General features: G+C 42.6%; 1 protein-coding gene across 2 annotated transcripts in view; it reads left to right on the forward strand.

Moving 5' to 3' along the window:
• Positions 1-19,515, forward strand: part of FNDC1 (fibronectin type III domain containing 1) — a 64,972-nt gene that overhangs the window by 37,096 nt on the left and 8,361 nt on the right. For both annotated transcript variants that reach the window (XM_030499634.1, XM_030499635.1), the window contains 7 exons: positions 202-313; positions 1,275-1,655; positions 6,262-6,327; positions 7,018-7,179; positions 9,156-9,386; positions 10,738-10,846; positions 19,047-19,126. In XM_030499634.1, coding sequence (XP_030355494.1) covers positions 202-313; positions 1,275-1,655; positions 6,262-6,327; positions 7,018-7,179; positions 9,156-9,386; positions 10,738-10,846; positions 19,047-19,126 — 1,141 coding nt within the window. The remainder of the gene's footprint in view (positions 1-201; positions 314-1,274; positions 1,656-6,261; positions 6,328-7,017; positions 7,180-9,155; positions 9,387-10,737; positions 10,847-19,046; positions 19,127-19,515) is intronic.

Below are 19,515 nucleotides of genomic sequence, written 5' to 3' on the forward strand. Positions count from 1 at the left end.
CCTGGGGATCTGCTTTCTTCAGCAGTGGTTTTTCAGTGATTACTATGCAATTAATGACCCACTTTTAAAAGTCTGTATGTGTTGTAGCTACTCCTGAACATTGCACTTAGCAACTGAATTTCCCCAGGATTTCTGTTACTTTGAAATCTTATTTCACCTCCTCTTGTGTTAGCTAAACTTGCCTCCATCTGTTGCTTTTAGATTGTAGATCTTGACCGAGGGCTTGTTTTAAATGTTGAAGGAAAATACCTCCAGGATTCCCAAGGCAACCCTCTCCGAGTGAAGTTAGGAGGGGATGGACGTACAATTGTCGGTAAGTGACAGCTTCCTTCTTACAGAAAAAAACCCTGCAGTTTTTGTGCACATGGTACAAGCCTTAGAGCTGTTAAATGCTTCAGGCCTCCCCAGGTCCCATGCAAGCCGTTTGGAGTTACTTGTAGCTCAGGTCTCCATCAGGCAGTCAGCACATTTCAGGACCTGCAGAGGCTTTGGAGCATCCTGTGGGGCTCCAGAGTATAAGGCACTAAGAATCACCCAAATCCTCACTTTTATCAGCATTAGAAAGGACTGCAGAACTGAGACAGAATAAGTATTGATGCTTTGTGTACATAGAAATAATTATTAAATAATTATTCCCCACCACTAGCACTGTACCAGTATGTGGTGATTTCATTTTTTCTTCTGAAACTGACCACGAATAGTAAAAAACCCTGTGTGTGATCTGTGAGAAACACTGCTGTTTGCATATCAGTACATCTGTATGGATCTCTTGAACGCAAATTCAGTGCCTGCTGTTAAACTGGTTGCCATGAATATTTGTAATACACAGAATTTGGCATAAAAGTTTACCTGGAGTGACAGCATCTCACCAGCTCATCCCAGTTTTCCCTTGCACATGTTTGACGTCAGGGAGCAGGGTATGGATTCATCATACCTTTCATCAACAGTTACAAGACTGACTTAGATTAAATGCAGGCGCTGTCTGCATGTTGCGATTCTGAAGTGAAACCTCCCTGCAGTTTTCCCAAGAAGTGTTTATCAAGCAGCTGATAAAAGTGAATACCACTGTGGTTTATCTGAGGTTCTCTGAACCGTTTTCCAGCTTCCTCAGCCATAGCTCTGTCCTAGATAACAACCTTCTTTGTCAGCTTAGTTACAAGAGCCTGTAAATCACACTCTCAGTGCTCTTGTGGTATCTACTGTTGATGAATGCCATGCTATAATCCTGAAATGGATTAATGGTGAGATTTTTTGGTTTTGTTCTTCTCTTCTAGATGAAAAGGGTGCCCCAGTGGTGAGTCCGGATGGATTACCTTTGTTTGGACACAGCAGATTTAGTAAACCTGTAGCGAGTGCACAAGATAAACCAATAATAAGCCTTGGAGGGAAACCTTTGATTGGTCTTGAAATGATTAAGAGAACAACCACTCCCTCAACTACTACTACAACAATACCCCCAACAACTACCACAACAACTACTACAACTACTACAACAACTGTTGCTACAACTACCACTACCACTCCTGAACCAACCACCACTGAACCACCCACTGAGAAACCACTCCCAACCTGTCCTCCAGGCACCTATGGACAGTATGATGATGAGGGCAACTTGCTTTTGGGGTTCGATGGCCTGCCGGAGTGCAATGCAGAAGGTAACTTTCCTTTGTGTAATTAGAACTTCTTTGGTTGTGCTGTTTGTACAGCACAGTTACACAAATGTAAAGCAGGAAAGAATCTGCCTCTGAAGACTTTGGACCTTGTGATAAGGTAGGAGCTGAGGTTAGAGCAATTGATGAGGGGTTTGGGTGTTAAATGGTTTTTCATTGGAAAATGTTAACTTTCACCAAAGCTGAAGTTTTTTGTGGAAATACTTTGATTTCATCAAAACTTTGATTTTGTGTTGGATCCAGTCTTATGACATACATTCATGCACATGAGCAGAACTATAGGCAGTAGTTTTGTGGTCAAAGCACTCACATGTAAGGGAGTCCTCACTCCATTTCAGGCCAGGGAAGGACCTGAAGACACTATATGGTGTGTCTATTTTGTGTTCATTTCTCACAATAAATTCTGAAGGGTCTCTCGTTTGAGCCATGGTGAAACCAGCTTTTGCAAAATGAGATTCTTGTTCTCTTGCCAGCCCTTGCAGATAGAGATTGTCTAGCAGGAATGTAGCACATCATGGATGAAGCTGGTGAAGGACAACCTTGGCTATGCGTAGATAAGCCAATGAGTTGTACTCTAATTTCTTTCTCATCTGAAAATATGGAACAGTGTGGGTGCATGTCATTATTTCTCTGTTGCAGCTATACAAGCTTAAGATGTGGTGCCAAACTGAAATCCAAAGTAAACAAATACAAATGCACTGGAGTCTTTGGGCATTGAGCCTGTTCCTACCACGTTTTACCCTTTCATAACCTGAATGTTGAATTGCAAACCAGTTAGCTGCTTATTTTGCAAAACCAGATCAGGCAGCACCATAGTTGTCCTTATGCTTTCCATTTGTGGGTAATACCCAACTCAGTCTACAAATGGGCAGCAGCAGCATGGTCATAACTTAAACAACAGGTTCGTAGTCAGAAATCTGCCAACTGCAGTAGCCAGTTTTAATGGTTAATGAAATCCCCTTACCTTTCCCCATACACCTTTATCTCTGAAGCTAAAGTAGATTTACAAGTAGGTCATGTAACCATGGCCTAGGGAGCTGACCTATCACTTTGAAGAGTGCAGAGGTGGAAAAATGTGGCTTCAGCATTTCATCCACACTGAGTCTGAGGATGATTTCTTTGAAAAGGATCTTGGAAGCAGAAGACTGAAAATTCCCTTACCAGCTACCCTAGGTAAGTAATGACTCAGAGATGTTAGTGCCTCGTACAGTGGAATCACAATGATATATAGTGTTCATATTTATCTAACAGTTACGTATCTAACAATGTTTGATAGTATGCATTTGTAGAAGTGTGCTTGTATATGTGCATGGATATGTAGACACACAAACATCTGTATATATATAAAAATTAGCATCATTGTTAAATATTTCTTTGAAGATTTTTGTGTTTGCCTTTGGCGCTTTCATTGTTCTTAATTGTATTTACAAAAGTGTTACAAATATTATTATGCATAGTCACCCTGACATTTTCAAAGCTGCCTAGAGGGGGCCACAGTTTTTGGTAGACTTAGAGTCCTTCCCACTCCCACCAGCTCCTTTTGCTTACCTTAAATATTGCTTATATCCCACAATGTTTCCTCTCTTTGTCCTGTGCTATTTGATAGCTGAAGGACCTCTTCTGAGAATACACATTATAAGAACAGTAAGAGTTCATGCAATATGTCTGGCGTTAATCTGATTATACGCTCCAGAAGCTGAGGAACAAAAAGCTGTGCAGTATTATTTTTAGCAGAGTTGTGGGGTGGGGACTTTTCCTGTGATTTTGTGAACATTTCAAAATATTCTGCTTGGTAAACATTTCAAAACATTTTTATTTTTTTTTTTTTTCCTTCTACCAGATGGGCTTGAACAAAAACTAGTTTTTTACACAGGCTGCGTGTTCAGTGAGAATGGCCTTTAAGTGACTCCTAAACCGTCTGCCGTTTTGACAGTATATCTGCAAGCACATCACAGTGGAAGACAAGATAGTGCTGGATTTCTACTTCTGACCTTCTATACAGCTCAGTGTTAGTCCCTACATGGCACTTGTGAAAGTTTCTCTGAAGATTTTCTCCTTTTTTTTCATCCTGGTGACCTGCTGCAACATTTGACAACTGCAACAAAACCAACCTGCCCGTTCCACGGAGGAGCTTGCTTGAAAAGAATGCATCTTTGTGGTATTTGTTTAATGACGGCTAGTTTTAACAAGTGCACTGTCTATTTCAAGAGGGATAAACAACTGCTACGTGAACTATCAAAATATTTCATGCAGTTTTCCCTTGACCGTTTCCAAATTGTATTTTTATGTTGTCTTTGCCTTTAATCTGAGTCAAAACTCATCGCCAAATATTCTAAAGCTTTGGTAAATTTGCTTACTCTCTGGCAGGATTTTTGCTTGACCCAGCAGAATTTGTTGTCAACGTTTCAGTAGATTCAGTACACTGCAATCTTTAACTTTCAGGAAGGAGTCTGGCCACACAAGCATGATTTGTCAGTGATATCAGCTAAACTTTTTTCATGAACTCGCAAGGAATGAAAAGGTGGAGACAACCATGTTAGGTGTAATAAAGTCAAGTGATGGTTGCACAGTCCATTGTCCTTACAGATGCCAAAAGCCTGTGGCAAGTAGTCATAGCAGGCTTAGCCTCATTTGGTACAGGCGGGTTCACTGAAGAGCTGCAGCAAAAGGTGATGGAGCAAGCTGTGTGTGTACAGAGGATTATAAAGTGAGAAAAAGTCTTTTGGGAAGTACCCTTATTGTTGCCGTGCCACAGCTAATGCTAAAGAAGCACAGACAGTGAAGTAGAAGAGACTGAACACCTACAAAACCAGAAAATAGTATTTATTTTTGCTGGATCATCAGCAAAAGCTGACCAGCTAATAGGTGTGAATGAGTTGAATTCTGCCCATGAAGGACTTCACACTTCTGCATATCTAAACCTCTTGTTTACTTGGATATAGCCAAAGGTAAGTGCATGCATTATAGACGCTGGTTGATGATGGCCAACTGTGATGAGAAGATCTGCAGAATTCAGCAAAGGATCTACTTTGCTCCCTGCTGACTACACTGGCTACCCTCAGAGAAGTCAAGTGGCTTCCAAGTGGATCTTCTCCTTAAAAGTGACTGCAGAAGTCTACCATGAGAAAATGTCAGATTTTCTATGTGAAATTCTGACAAGAATTAACCCATTTACTGTATTTTCAAAGCTTATTTTGGCATTAAAATCACTACTGTGTATGTAAAAGAAACTTACTGTAGTAACAAAAAATTAGTCTTGTACAATAATTGTTGTTCTAAATAAAAAAAAAAAACCAACCCTGAAAAATGAAAATGTATCATTGGGGTTATATTTGTGAACTATTTGACGCTGGCAATTAAAATTTTGCATTGTTTGTATTACTGGCTTCGTAAAAATAACATTACCAGTTTCTGCGTAATATCCTGAGATGAAAGCTGTCTTTCCCTTGTCTTTGTTCACACACTGGCCTCTCCATAGTCCCAGCATTTCATTGAAGACTTCTGATGTTACCTGCAGTGGGCTCCAGCACAATGCTTTTGCTTTGATTGCATTTCATGGCTAATATGGTAATCGTAGCCATGCGTTTCATAGCTAATCTGAGGTTTGTGTACTCTGTGGCTTCCCTGCATAACATGTGGAGAAATGCATTTCTCAGAGCATGCAGAGAGGCCTCCAGGGCTCACAAGATCAGGTGCTTGATGGTTGATGTATCTGGTGATGGATACATGACCTGCAGAGATATTGAGACAAGATGTAGGGATAGGCAACTGGGAAGTCTGTGGATGCATTTGCATTGTTTTGTAGGGTGGATTGGGAGAATGTTTGGGGTGTGCACCTCACATTAACCTTCTCTTGCTATGCTTTCATGTGCATCATAGAGCAATCTTGCTGTGCACAATCTGAATTCCTGTTGGATGAAACTAAAGCAGAAACAGTGCTTCAGGATGAAACATCTGTGCTTCAACCTGTAGTGGGCATTCAGTCCACAGGATCAGACTAGAGCTAGTGCAAAATAAAATTCTGGAAAATCCAGCATCAGTTACTTCATTCTACAAATCCATTCCTTTTGGGCTGCATTACTTGCTAGCCAGTCTCTAAGTGTCATGGCTCTGTGGTTGTTTGATCTTTATTCCCCCGAAAAAATATTTAAATACAAGTTTTCAGTTTAATTGCTGGGTTGTTTTTTTGCATATAAGTTTCTCACATTTGCTGCTCTCAAGACTATAAAACATTGTCAAACCCTGACTTGAGCATTACACAGTTGCTTGCAGCCTGTCTTTGCTCCAGAGCGTCTGGGGCCCAGGGCAGAGCTCCTGGAGGCTGCATTACTTTTGATTTTGAGTAGCTGCCCTGAACCTATTTTCCCTCAACAAAACTCTCAGCTACTGCAGTTAGCTACTCATCTGTTATTCTAAATACCCAGAGCTGTCTGTCACTGAGTTATCTGGAAACTAGGCAGTCGTCTTGTTTCTTCACAAATCAACTGCCTAAAGGTTTTTATTTTAAACTTTGTTTCAGAAGTATTTTACTAGGAGGGTGGGGATGAGACCATTGAATTCTTATAGCGTTTTTCTCTTTCTTTTTCCATAGATACCTTCTCAGGACTGGATTCGGATGTGACAGCAACTCCAGAGGCGTATGTGATATATGACGATGGTACTGTTTAACTGTAAAAGTCTATTGCAAGTGGCATGTTTGGGGTTGTTTTTTTTCCCTGTCTTCTTTCTTTGGAATGAAGTTTGAGGGGGCAGGTGGGTGAATGGGAGCTTAAGCAGGCAATGGTGAGCTGGAAAAGTTTTCCAGAGCTCTACATCACATGTGAAGAGGAAGGGTCCAAAGGCAACTGTTTCTGGACATGAAAGTCCCTTTGAACCAGCTCTAGCATTTTAGAATAATAACACAGAGATTTCTCAAAAAGCTATTTTTTCACTCCCTTTCTCCTTCCATCTGCATCTGAGGGCTGTGGCCAGGCTGTGGCACAATCACTGTGCCGTCTTCTCTTGAGGGTTATGGGGGAAGATAGCAGACAAAGCATGTTCAGGATATTGCTCTATGAATGCATTCATTTATTGTTATCCTTTTTACCTCTGTGGGCGATGTCTAAGTCAGCAACACTACTGGTATCCTAGGGCAAAGGCTCGCTGTCATCAGTTTGGTAGAAACCCTTGCAAGTCTGAGGTGTGACCAGCCCTGACTTAGAGGCCCGTAAGGAGTGTGTGGCAGCTAGGGCAGGGTGTGTGGCACTGCTTTGGGACTGTGGTGGGGGACAGGAATGTTTCCCTTCTTGTAGTTAAGCCAAAATAACATGAAGCAAACTAACATTTTCATCTCATGTTTCCTCTAAAGACTACGAGTTTTTTGAGAGCACTTTGCCACCAACCACCACCACTGTCACCACCACCACTGCTTCTACAACAACAGAACTGGAAGTTATCTATCCAGAGATGAGTGGTGTTGGCACCACCCCTGTGTCAGAATATGATATCGCTGGGAAGAAACGGTTCACTGGTAAGGATGTCCTGTGGTTTATGTAGCTTACTACTTGTGCTGCAAAGAATTCTTTTTCTAGCATTGTCAGCGCTTAAGCTGAGGCCATTGTACAGATGCATCGAACAGACTAGTGTGTGGTCTGTGTAAGGACTGCCAACTGGGAAACCCAAACAGTAGTACTTTGTTCCTAGCTTTGGTGCTTGCTTGTCTAAGTGTGGACCCACACTGCTTTTGTTGAAGCAGTGCAAACCTCTTTGTACTCTTACAGTAAAAGTGCTCTGCTTTGCGTTCTGCATTGTGTTCCGTAAGAGAACAAGTGTCAACTGTAGTGCTCAGTTCAGCTCAGCTGCATCATTACCAGTAGTTCACATCACACCAGTAGTTCAGTCAATGAAAGTCTCCATGTAGGTGCGAGTCTTCCTCTGGGGGACCAAATTCTTTTCCACTGACCCATGCAACCTCAGTGATTTCACCGTCCTTGCACAAGCATGTATGTCAAAGGTGTGCTTCAAAGTCAAGGAATGAATGGTGTTTTGGATATAAACTTTCCGAAAAGTAAAACCAACAGAGATAAATTTGATTTTGCTGTTTGTATCTTTGCTTTATAGAAGGAACTTGGTGAAGGAACCCTCAATACGTTGGCGTGAGCTGTGAGGCTGGCTCCTGTGCATGTGAGCTGTAAAGTGTGTTTCAGCTCTAACTTCAGAGCTGCTCTGCTTCTTTGTCGGAGAAGCAGCTGAGAGCCAGACTGGAGGGATTTGGAGGTGGTAGGGCACTGCATTCCAGCCTCCACACCGGACTGGTGATCCCCCACAGCCCTTTACAAACCTCTGGCATCTGAACTGAGGTCAGGTCAGCTGCTGGCTCACCTGGCCTTTTAGATGGGAGTTCAGGGCATGGAGAGTCAGCGTTGACTGATGTCTTGCCTTCCTTTCCAATATCCACAAGCTTCGTGTGGCTTAAAGTGGAGCTCTACTGCTGGAGTAGAAGACTCGTTTTTATATATGCTGAGACTTTTTCCAGTGCATCTTCAGTTTTCCCTGTCCAAACAATTTCATGATGTTTCTATTCGGCTCTCTTGCTGACAGTGCTTCTTGATTCATTTAGCTGGAGAGGCTAAAATTAACTTCATTGCAAGATCTGGAAAAAATCCCTTTAGGGCATGAAATCCAATAAGATAAACCAAGAAATGTTGTTTTATGAACATTTCAAGGCACTAGGGAAATAATATTACCATTTCAATGAATTGTATTATTGCCACTGAATAAACATTTCCAAAGCAAGTTTTATAGTCCTTGCTTTGAATGTTACAGTGACTTTTAAGGCAATAAAAAGATGGTTTAATCTTTTCCTGAACTGAAGTGCAATTCCAGTCAGTATAAAGCTTTTAAAAATAGAAGTTACAGGTTGGGATCACATGCCTGAAGGTAGGAATTCATGACTCCTGGTCCCTTAGTACTCAGGGGACAACAGCAATAATCCCTTTGTTTAACCTGGTTGGACTTTACCTTGGAATTATTCTTGTTCCATCTGCTGCTTCACTCCAGCTTCAGGATGTTTGTTAAAAACCAACCACTTCGACACCTAAAGTCTTAGACGATCTAAGGCCCTGGCAGGGATCTGTTCCCTCATGTGGAAAGGCAGAAAGTTTGGGTGACATTTTCATGCTTGCTTCCAGATCAGCTGGAAGTAGCATGAGGAGGGTCCTGCGGTCAGACTGCTCTCTTCTGCCTCTCATAGCAAAGATGGTCCTTCTGTCTTTGCCTAATTGGGTGTGGTCGTTACCGTGGGGTAGACTTGAATATTGGCATCCCATTCCCCCTGCACATCAGTCAAACTGAACACAAGCCATACTTTGTTGGCAGCAGTGAAAAACTGGAAGGTGAGGAATTTTAAAATGCATCACAAAACTTGACTCTCTTCTTTTCAGGAAGTTACCAGCCTGTGTTACCGACAAACTGCCAGCTAAACCCACCCTTTCCTGTCTCTTCCAGCTCCTTATGTGACCTATCTCAATAAAGATCCAGCAGCCCCCTGCTCCTTGACTGAGGCCTTGGAGCACTTCCAAGTGGAAAGCCTCGATGAAATCATCCCTAATGACCTCAGAGAGAAAGATCTGCGTCCTCTGAAAGCCCCTTACAACATCACTGTCGTGGCAGTTGAAGGCTGTCACTCCTTTGTCATTGTGGACTGGGCCAAACCTGCTCAAGGAGACATGGTAACAGGTACTCTCCAGATGGGGCAGCGGGGAAGATTTTCTTAAAAGACCATTTTTACCTTGAACTGAGCCAATGGCTCATGAATTCTCTTCAGTTTTCTGAGGGAGATGAGCTACTTTCCAGGGAGTGAGAAAGGTCCCTCTTGTCATCCCTCAGTCTTAGATTTTGGCACTGATTTTGTGCCAATGGTTCTGAAAGCACTGCTTCTTGCCTGGATGGTATCTGTGATAGCGCTTTGCTCAGCTGAGCACTTCTGCCCCCAGGTAGCACCCTCAGCTCCACTGCAGGCACCTCCCAAGCCTGCCTTTGGAGCATCTTTCACACTTGGCTTCAGTCCACTTCAGACAAAGGTGACCACTTGGCTGGAGCTGGTCTGGGTCCTTGCCTGGTTGTGAGCATGGCTGCAGGAATGGTCTGCCTGTAGAGGGGCTTCTGACTTGCTTGGTGATCTTCTAGCACACTTTTTTTGTGGGAAAAGAATGTATCAGAGTCAATTATCTCCAGTGGAGTCTGTGGCCGAGGCTATGCTTACCTTCCTTTAATGAAATTTTGCTCAAATAGTCTGGCAAGCGAGGTTCAGGGATGGGGAATGTGTTAAACGAATGTATTCAATTAGATCTCCTTTAATGTCTTTAGACTTTTTGAGAGCCAGAGAGAAGCCCAGCTGACTTCAAGAATGAATTTCAAACATTGCTGGAAAAACACTAGAGTAAATAACAAAAATATTTTAGAAATTAATCAACCCCTGTTTGTCAGTGGACCCAAAAGTCTGAAGTAAGCATTGGAAAATGACACTGCTTTGGTGTTAACATCCAGCTTTCAAGGAGCCTCTCCCAGCTCTGCAGCTGACAGCCACAGCCAAGGGGTGGGAACTTCTGAATGATTGGAAAGGGAGAAGGTGGCACTTGAACAGGCTGTGTGGTGTCTGTCCCACAGCTTTTCCTTCTTCAAGGCTGTTGATCCAGTACCTTACCGAGTGCAGTCTATATAACATGTTGGGTTTTTTCCCCCCAAAATCCCCTTGGTGTTTCTAACTATATTAGTTTCTGCACAGACAGTGTATCACTTTAAGCAGTGAATGTGTTGCCTCTGTCATCTTTTTGCCTTCACTGTGTTTTAAATCAGAATATGCGCTTCTAATGTACCATTCTTTGATGTAATGCTCCATTATTATTAGCTAATAACAGGAAATTCTTCTAGCCTGGGGTTTTCCAGAAGAGTTAGGCATCAAATCACTTTCATATTCAAAGATGCTTCCACTCCTTGTAACCCATAAAATCTAGCACAGCACCCAGGCGTATCATTTACTTAAAATTTATTTAGAATCCTCACAACTATTTATCTTTCCCATTTACAGGCTATCTGGTTTACAGTGCATCCTATGATGACTTTTTAAAGAATAAGTGGTCAACCAGGACTTCAGGTTCTACTCATTTGCCAATTGAGAACCTGAAGCCCAACACACGGTAAGGATTTGATCCACTCTTTTTCAGTTCTGTTAGGGAAATAAGACAAATTCTGAGAATTGTCAATCATTTTTCTTGGCCTTAGTATAAATGTTTACATTTCATCTAGATTTTACTCATTCTGTTTGACAGCAAATCATTTTATAAACTGCACAGCTACTTAACATGATATCTTTACTATAGTAAGCCTGGAGCAGATGACTGCGTGTACATGCATATGTTTATGTATATAAAACCACATATCAGTAATAGAGAAAATCTTATTAAGAATGCATTTTTTACTGTTACACATAACTGAACTGATTTTATTGTGGAGAGAATAATAAAGTATATCCTTGGCATGATGTGATGTGGCCATTCCGACACACTGATGTGGCCAAGATTTGATTCCTACGGGCTGGCAGGGAGAGGTGCCCTTCGCTGGTCTGTTTTTGCTGTCTTTTCACATGAGTTGTGCTGAAAGAGAAGGTTTGGTGGTATATGATGAGGCCATGGCAGTTGCTCAGAAGTCAGTTTGGCAGGAGCTTTAGGTCTTTATCTTGCAAAAAGTTGCACTGAAATGGCAGAACAAGAATGTATGCTTGGCATGATATGGGAATAATTCACGGCAATTGGGTGGAAAGTAAATGGCCACAAAGGGACTACATTAAAATTACTTCTTTTGACAGATGCTTGGTGTCGCACATACTCTTCTCTCACATTCTGAGTCTGAAATACTTCTGGTACTGGCTTGGGCTAGGTGATTGCTCCTTATGTGCTGGTGACAACAGTCTCTTAGACACTGCTGGCAAGTGTTGCTCATGTATTTGGTAAATTAGGAAATGCGCTGGGATTGTGGGCTGGGACTAGCATGCCTCACATGATGAGCAAAGCATCTACTGGTAGGACAGGCACATAAGGTTTGTGCCAGGGCAACAGAGAAGAGAGAAATGGTGTCACCTAAAATATCTTTTCTTTCCAAGGTGATTTATAGATAAAGGGAAGATTCTGTGGGTTAAAAACAGTTGGTTGAGAACCTCAACCTAGAAAACAGACTTGGTTGAGCGTGGTCTTCATCTAAAATCTTAATAGATTAAATAATAAAATAAGATGAAGTAAATAAATAATGAAAAAGTCAGTGTGGTATAGCATTTGGGTCTCCAATATGACCAGGCTTACTTTTTCTGACTACATAGCAGTGCTTCTTTGCACAGCCCTGATTTCAGTACAGACTCACACACAGCTGCCCCTGAAACATCCAAGCACCAGGAGATCACAGCATGTGTTAAGGATGTGCTGCTCCCCTGTCTTTTCCTCAGAGATTTCCCTCCAGCCAAAATGTTCTGAGGACATGGCATCTTTTTGGGAGAGCCAGCACCAATGCAACTTCAGCAGCAGTTCCTTAGGCAGGTGCACCAGGAATATGTCCAACAGAGGACACCTGCAGCGACAAGGACCCAGGAATGAGCAAGCAAAAGGTGTATGGAGAGGCAGGATAAGCACACACGGGACACCCAAAAGTTAAGAAAAAGAGAAATTGAATGTTACAGGAAAAACTTGGTCCCATCTTATCCTTTCCTGTTCTGTCTACAGTGCTGTCAGTCACATGATTCATGAGGCTTTTTGTTACATATCCAAGAGATAAAAAAGGCAACCTATTGTGAAGGTTGATAATCTAGACTTTAGTAGACTTTCATGGTGTGTTAAAGCAACATTAGTTGCACAGTGAAGAGCTGCAGTTGTATGCATCTGCTAGTGCCCTTGTTATAAAGCATCATTGTTGCACATGTATGGAGGGACATATGTGGCACAGTTTACCTGTGGATTTCACCGGTTATAACAAGATGTAAGAGGTCTGAGAACTCCTAAACTCTGTTCCTAGATAGTGAGGGAAGCAGGTGCAGACCCTCCTGCCTTTGTACATCCGTGTCCTTGTGAACTGAGGACACCCTTTCCCTAAACCTCTCTCTTCCTGCCGCTAGTCCCAGTTCCTGCCTCCACATCCCAGACTCCTGTACATCCCAGTTTAGTTTTCAGCCCTCCACTCTCACCCTGTCCCCCACACAGGCCAGGGAGGCGTTGCCTGTATGCCCAAGCTTCCCCCAGCTGTGGTACTCTGTATCTTGGTTCTCTGCCATTTCCACCTTCCAGTTGCAGCACCTCACCCCTTCACTGACTTTCAGTCAGTATCACTTTCAGTGATAACTCTTGGCTTCTTGTGTCCAATATCTCAAGGGCTCCAGGTCACCAGAAAGAGCAGTTGCAGTGAAAACCACCAGGAGCCTTGCAGCCGCTGTCCTAGCTATGCTCAATTTAGGGGAATTGGTGGGAATTGAGCTGCTAACCTGTAATGCATCTGCTGAGATGTGTGTTAACTCTAGGCTTCAGAAGGTCACAATTTGGCTGTATTTGAGTGGAGTTTTAAAGGAACAGCAATGTTATAGGTACATATCTCCATGAAGCTGGTAACTCCCATGTCAAATATTAAGGCTCTATTTCAAAAGTAGGGAGGTTCAAGCAAGTGCTGTTTGTTTTAAGCATGTTATTTCCCCAGCATCTTATTGAAGAGTAGTATGATCCATTGGCCTCTGTTGTACGCTCTGTGGAGGCAATAAAGTCTTCATGTGGGGTCTGTGGTGGAGAAGGAGGGTTCTTTACAACAGAGAAATTGTGTGTATCAGCCAACCTCATTTACATTCTCCAAATCCACAGACTGAATTGATTGCATACTTTTTGTCTTAAAAATAACTCACAAACCACTGGGAAAAGACCCTGTGCCTAAGTGAGAAAATATGGTGTGAAATTTGAAGTTAGTCTAAAAATTTTGTGTTTGCAGTGTTAGTAAATTTTATGAGGAATCTCCGATTAAGTTGGATTTACTGTATGCAGATGCTATGGACTGCTGGGTACCATGAGAGGCTACTGGTGGTGCAACCTTGTCCTGTGTGCAGCATATCAGTAACGGGTTGGCATCTTGGCAGAAGTCAGCCCCAGAGAAATATCCTGGAAAACATTTGCCTGATGTTTAGGTTTTACAAAGAAGGACTATGTTTAACCCTTGTCGTGAGTTGTTTTCTGAGGCCTGGTCTAACCTCCATTTGAGAAGTGGAAGTTTTTCCATTAGCAAAACTCTGGTCAGCTTCAGTGGGCACAGGAGCTGCTTCCTTGTGATATGTGAACGTAAACACTAAAATTACTTTAAACCTTATTAAATCTTAAAACCAGCCTTCTTGACAATGCCTATTCCCTAACATTAATTCTCAGCTGTCACAGAAGACTGATGCAAAGGGCTGGGCAGCAGCTGCTGAACCACTAAATCCAGTCTCCTGTAGTCACAAACATTATAATCCTTGTCATAAACATTTCAGTCCCTTCTTGAGCATGGTTAGGCTTTTTCCTGCCTCTTTGCAGGAAAGCAAAGTCACTGCCTGATGGGAGTGGCTAGATAGTCTCGTGGTTTAAAATACTGCCCTTTACTACCATATCTCCATGTGTCATCAAATCTTTTTCCCTGTCCGCTTCGGTTTTCTTCCCTCCAGGGGCATTTTGGTCCCATAATGCCTGCTGCTACGAATTCCAGTGGTTTACAGAGCATTTCATAGGAAGCTCTCAAACATTTACTCAGGGCTCACAACTGCAAACAGAGCCTGGATCTTCTGGCTCTGGGGGCCAGATACACCAAAAATTTCTGTTTCTTTTCTGTTATCTCCATTAAAGCAAAGCTGCAGTATGTGTAACAAGCGGCACCAGCCACAGCTGGCCGTTGTGTATCACCGGGGCAGCGCAGAAGAGGTGAGATGTCAATGAAACCCTTGTCCTACACAAGCAGTAGACCTGTCTCACACCAGCTGTGAAGGAAGCTCCTGTTCCAGCTCTGCTATTGTGTCTTATAATATTTGTTGTAAATATTGATGACGGATGTAGCGCTAGGCCATTTCTGATGGATGGAGACACTTTGCACTAGCCTGTCAGCGTGCAGGCTAATGATTTATATGTTTTTCTTCTGGAGGGATGGTGCAGGTGTAGAAGAAAGGATACAGCCCCTGCTGCCCTCTCCAGGTGCTCGTGGAAGGAAACCTGCCTTTCGTTCCTGACCCTCTCCCAGCCTCTTTCTCTCTCAACCACCAATCCTGCTGCACAGTGGGTCTGTGGGTGCTGTCACGTTGGCTCGTTCCTTCCCCTTCCCAGACAGTGCATGTCTCTCCCTCCCAGACACCAGGTCAGGGTGGTTCACCTCCGTGGAAAGCAGCCACATACTGTGTGTGTCCTCTCTGCGCATCCACCCTGGCTCTTGCCCAGTGCTGATGGAGGTCCCGCAGAAGCCATCCCACCATCCCGGTGGCTGGCATGTGGTCACTTTGCCATAGCAGACAGTGCTGCTGTGCGTCGCATGGCTGGCTGGCATCCCACCATCTCAGCCTGCCTCTGGGCAGGGCGTGGGGCTGGGGGTCCATGCAGGCATGCCTCAGGGAGGATAGAAAAAGGATTTTACAGCTAACTAATTTTCTGAAAACCAGCTGCTTCCCTGATTAGCCTGCTGAGTGATTATCTCACTTTGTGGCTGCGAGTGCCAACTATTCAATTCCAGCAGAAGGGAGACACCTTGAATTAAGTCATAAAATCATCTTGCTCCAAGTGACGGGTATGATGATACGATTAGTCATATAGTCTAAATGAATGAAAATATTACATATTCATTGCCCCATTAGCAGTTTACTATGTCCTTTCTTGACATGTCAGTAGAAGTCATAAATAAAATCTCAAAGGAGGTTTATTCTTAGAAGGAAAAGGTTTTTTTCTTGTTGCAGTTGTGACTTTTCTATGCCTATTGGTGACAATTCATTGCAATTCTGCTAAATAAAGTGTAATCAAAGCACAATCAACTTATATATTAAACATTTTGTTCATATATTTATGTGATGAAGAACAGTTGAGTTACACTGGTCTGAAACTTCCTGGCAAATTCATCAGCTGAAGGATTCTGACTAATGAAAATGTCAGATGCCTGGACCTAGAAAGGCTTTGGCAATTTCTTTTTTATTTGTCATGTCTGAGAAAGAAATATATCCTGACTACATTATTTTATTGACATTCTTAGTCCAGCAATCACAGCATTGTCTATGTTTAAATCACAGGTCAGCAAGTCATGAGACCTGGCTCTCTTTCTGGCATGACTAGAGGCTTCTTGTGTACATAAAGGCTTAGGAACCAATTTTCCAATTTAGCAGAGAAAAATGTACTCATAACTTCGTTGCTGTTTTTCCAGACAGTCAGGCAGGCAACTTGAACTGTCGTGTGTCTCAGACAGGCTTCTATGTACGTAACAGGGCACCTGATTGCTCAGTTTTGATGATCATGTAGATAATCAGTTCCTGCGCTGTGTGTTAGATACAAAACTGTGTGGTTTTGCCCACTTAAATAGGTGCACGAGGTTCTTGGGCTGCTCTCTCCTATTTCAGATGTGGATCATCACGCGTATGTATCTTGTGGGAATGTTTTGAAGCTAGCATTAATACACATGCATTAAGTGCATTGAAAGGGTTGCTCAGAAGGTGCTACTTTGTTGTGAAGGTGGTAGCTAATTGTACCTCTTTGGAAGCAGTGGAAGTTAGGCATCCATACAGATGTTTTCACTATGCTTTGTAGCATTACAGAAAAGAGGAGGGCTGAAAAATATTTTTCTCCCACTCTTCTGCAGTAGTTACACCAGGCGCTGGGCTAAGTCATTATAGCTTGGCAGCTATAATGGGAGTTTTGGGAGCCAATGTAAAGAATCACTGCCCTATGTCCCATCCCTGTGGTCAGGCTTGTGCCACCAGCCCCTGCCCCAGTCCGGATGGAGAAGGTGCAAATAGGTGAAGGAGGTGTGGATGAGTCCAGGTGTCCCATGAGAGCACTGGCAGCTCAGGGGGTTAAAGCAGTGCTCAGGCTGCCATGCTCTGCTTGGGTGGCCAGAAGTACAGGAGCACACAAGAGGCTTTTTCACTCCCCTCTCCTCTTTTTCCAGCCATGCTAAACACTCAAAAGCTACAGTCAAGAAATCAAGGTCAATGGTTAAAACCACGGGCAAGCATCTCTGCCAGCAAGAGGATTGTGGTAGGCATGAGCAAAAAGCACAGCCTTGCTAAATTTCACTATTTAATGTGGTTTCTTTTGGCTACAGTGTATGTGTCTTTTAAAGAAAGCTGTGAGTTGTTTGTGAACATCGTATAGTCACTAATTACAGGCGGAACTGGCTGCAGAAAGCAGGAGTGGAGCTGGTTTCTGGTGTCAGCTGTGGGATGCAGCAGGGACAGGGGACACATCCCCTGTGCAGAGGTGGGAACATGTCCCACAGGGGTTCTGACCATGCACATGCTCCAGGTCTGGCAGAGATGCAAGGTAAAGCTCGTGCTACAGATGAAGTCCAGAATATTTCATTCCTGTAGCTTCCACATTGACCTCATCTAGAAGACCCACCTGCTGAAAAAGTGGATGTTATTTGCACATATTTTCAACTTTTTCATAGAGATCAGTTTGATTTTGAGGTGAAGCAGTTCATTTTGCGTGAAAAAAAGGCATTGCTTTTTAATGGAAAAAGATACCTTTGCCCAAGGGCTGGTTCAGCTGGGTCCCCTCTGGTTTATCATTTTGAATAGTTTTGTATGTGCTTAGCTGGTGCTTAGGCCAGAGAGAATCCTTTCACGAGCCACCTCCAGTCCTTGAGGAACAGATACATCTGATGGTATAAGAAAGTGCACATGGTAAAAATTGAGTGGCACACTAAACACAGCAGAGTTCTTCCAACAGGATTGTGTTGATTTTTCCTGCTGCCTGGTAGGCTGTAAAGCATGAGCATCTTACATGGCATTAAACCATATGTTACACTCTTATGTTGCAAGGGCTATTCTCATCTCTTGTGGACAGAAGAGAAGGACAGGGAGTGAAGTTTTGAATGTGGATGGTTGGCTGTGCTTGGTGCATAAACTGCACCAGATTGCAATACCTTCCAGGGACATCAGGCAGCCTTTGCTGTGCACCACGCTGTCTCAGACCAGCGTGGGCCGTGCAAGCAGAGTAGCACTGGCAGGTTTCTGTACAGGATGGGGAGAGCCCTGCCACCAAGAGCAGCCTGATGTTTTCAATGGGGCAAGCTCACTTTCACCATCTGAGGAGCATCAGGCCTGCTGCTTGGGTGGGATGTTGCCATGGGAGGTAATCCCATGCTCGGTGGCAAACCTCCCTGCGAATAAGCACTTGCTCTGTTTTTCGAGTCATGTGTGGAGGTTTTGGAGATGCTTCTGGATGCAAAGCTAAATGAAGATCCAAATCTTATGTGGATATTACAGAGGCACAGTAATTTTTATTTTCTTTTTTTTTTAAATTAATTTCTTTGTAAGAATGAAATTGAGCAAGCAAGAAAGGAAAACCTAAACTCAGGCACTTTAAAAATGCGGTGCTGGAAATTTTTACAGTAATCTTCCATTCTAGTTGGTTTCTGCTGGACTGGATACAAAGATAAAAGGAAAAGAAGAAAACATTAATCTGGGGGAAAAAAAAAGTCAGAGTAGGCATCAACTAAAACTAGTGTTTGGAAATGAACTAAAAATGTGCTTACACATATTCTTCGCTAAGGGTGAGGATAATTTTGCTTCTGTTGAGCAAAGACTGGAGTTCTAGTGGTGAGTCATGTGCTTCAAGTTAAGCATATGATTTAAATACTTTGGGGGAATCAATAAAGCAATATGTGAAGCTTTCTCATATTACTCAAGTACTGTGATCTTAATGCTGCTGGAGTTTTTACAGAAAGGTCAAAAGCTTAGCTTCTGATCTCGTGTAAATCTCACCAACTTTTAGTCTGCAGTTTACACCACTGCTTTCATAGGAGTTAATCTGGTTTAAAACTCTTCCTGAGACCAAGAATTCAATTGCCTTGAGATTTTTTCTTTTAGTCTATTGCTAAGTTTAAAGTGGATGTAGTTGTGTGCGGTTTTTGGAAGAGGGAGGATATAAAGAAATGATCCAAAAACATGCATGGGAGCAACTGCAAAAAAGGAGAAATTTGTCTTTAGCAGCCAGCTCGTACCCTGGCTCAGTATCCAGCTTCATTTAATGCAAAGAACACCCCAACTCAGTAGAATTCTGCTGGTTTAATTCTCATTCCGGTTTAGTATTATTTATAGTTTAGCCATTGCAGTCAAATTGATGTTTTATGCTTATGTTCCCCCTCTTTTTGTTTCAGGTATTATTTTAAAGTCCAAGCAAAGAATCCCTTTGGTTATGGACCTGTTAGCTCTTCAGTCTCATTTATCACAGAATCTGGTATGCTTTGCCTTTTATTTTCATCTCAAAACTGAATTCCTAATAACAGATGTGGCAGCGCAATGGCTGAAACCAGTAATAATGGTGATTATTCTGAACTTACTGCTTTGAGATTTATTTTTTTGAAAGGTTGATTATTTGTTTTCAGTGAAGCTAGGGAAATAATATGCACTCCGAATGCCACTATGAAATTATAAGTGACATTAAAGTGAGCTTCAGGGAAACAGGAATTTAAATACAAAAGACTACTAATGTTCTGCAATACAGAAGCAATGGGAAGTTTAATGTCTTTGATAGACTGACCAAACATTTAGTAAATTAGCTTCCTAATTGTGAACAGCTGAACAGTTGGAAGCAATTGTCTCTGGATGAAATATAGGATACAATTG

Source organism: Strigops habroptila, chromosome 10 (genome assembly GCF_004027225.2).
Source record: "Strigops habroptila isolate Jane chromosome 10, bStrHab1.2.pri, whole genome shotgun sequence".
In the NCBI taxonomy this organism is placed as follows: domain Eukaryota; kingdom Metazoa; phylum Chordata; class Aves; order Psittaciformes; family Psittacidae; genus Strigops; species Strigops habroptila.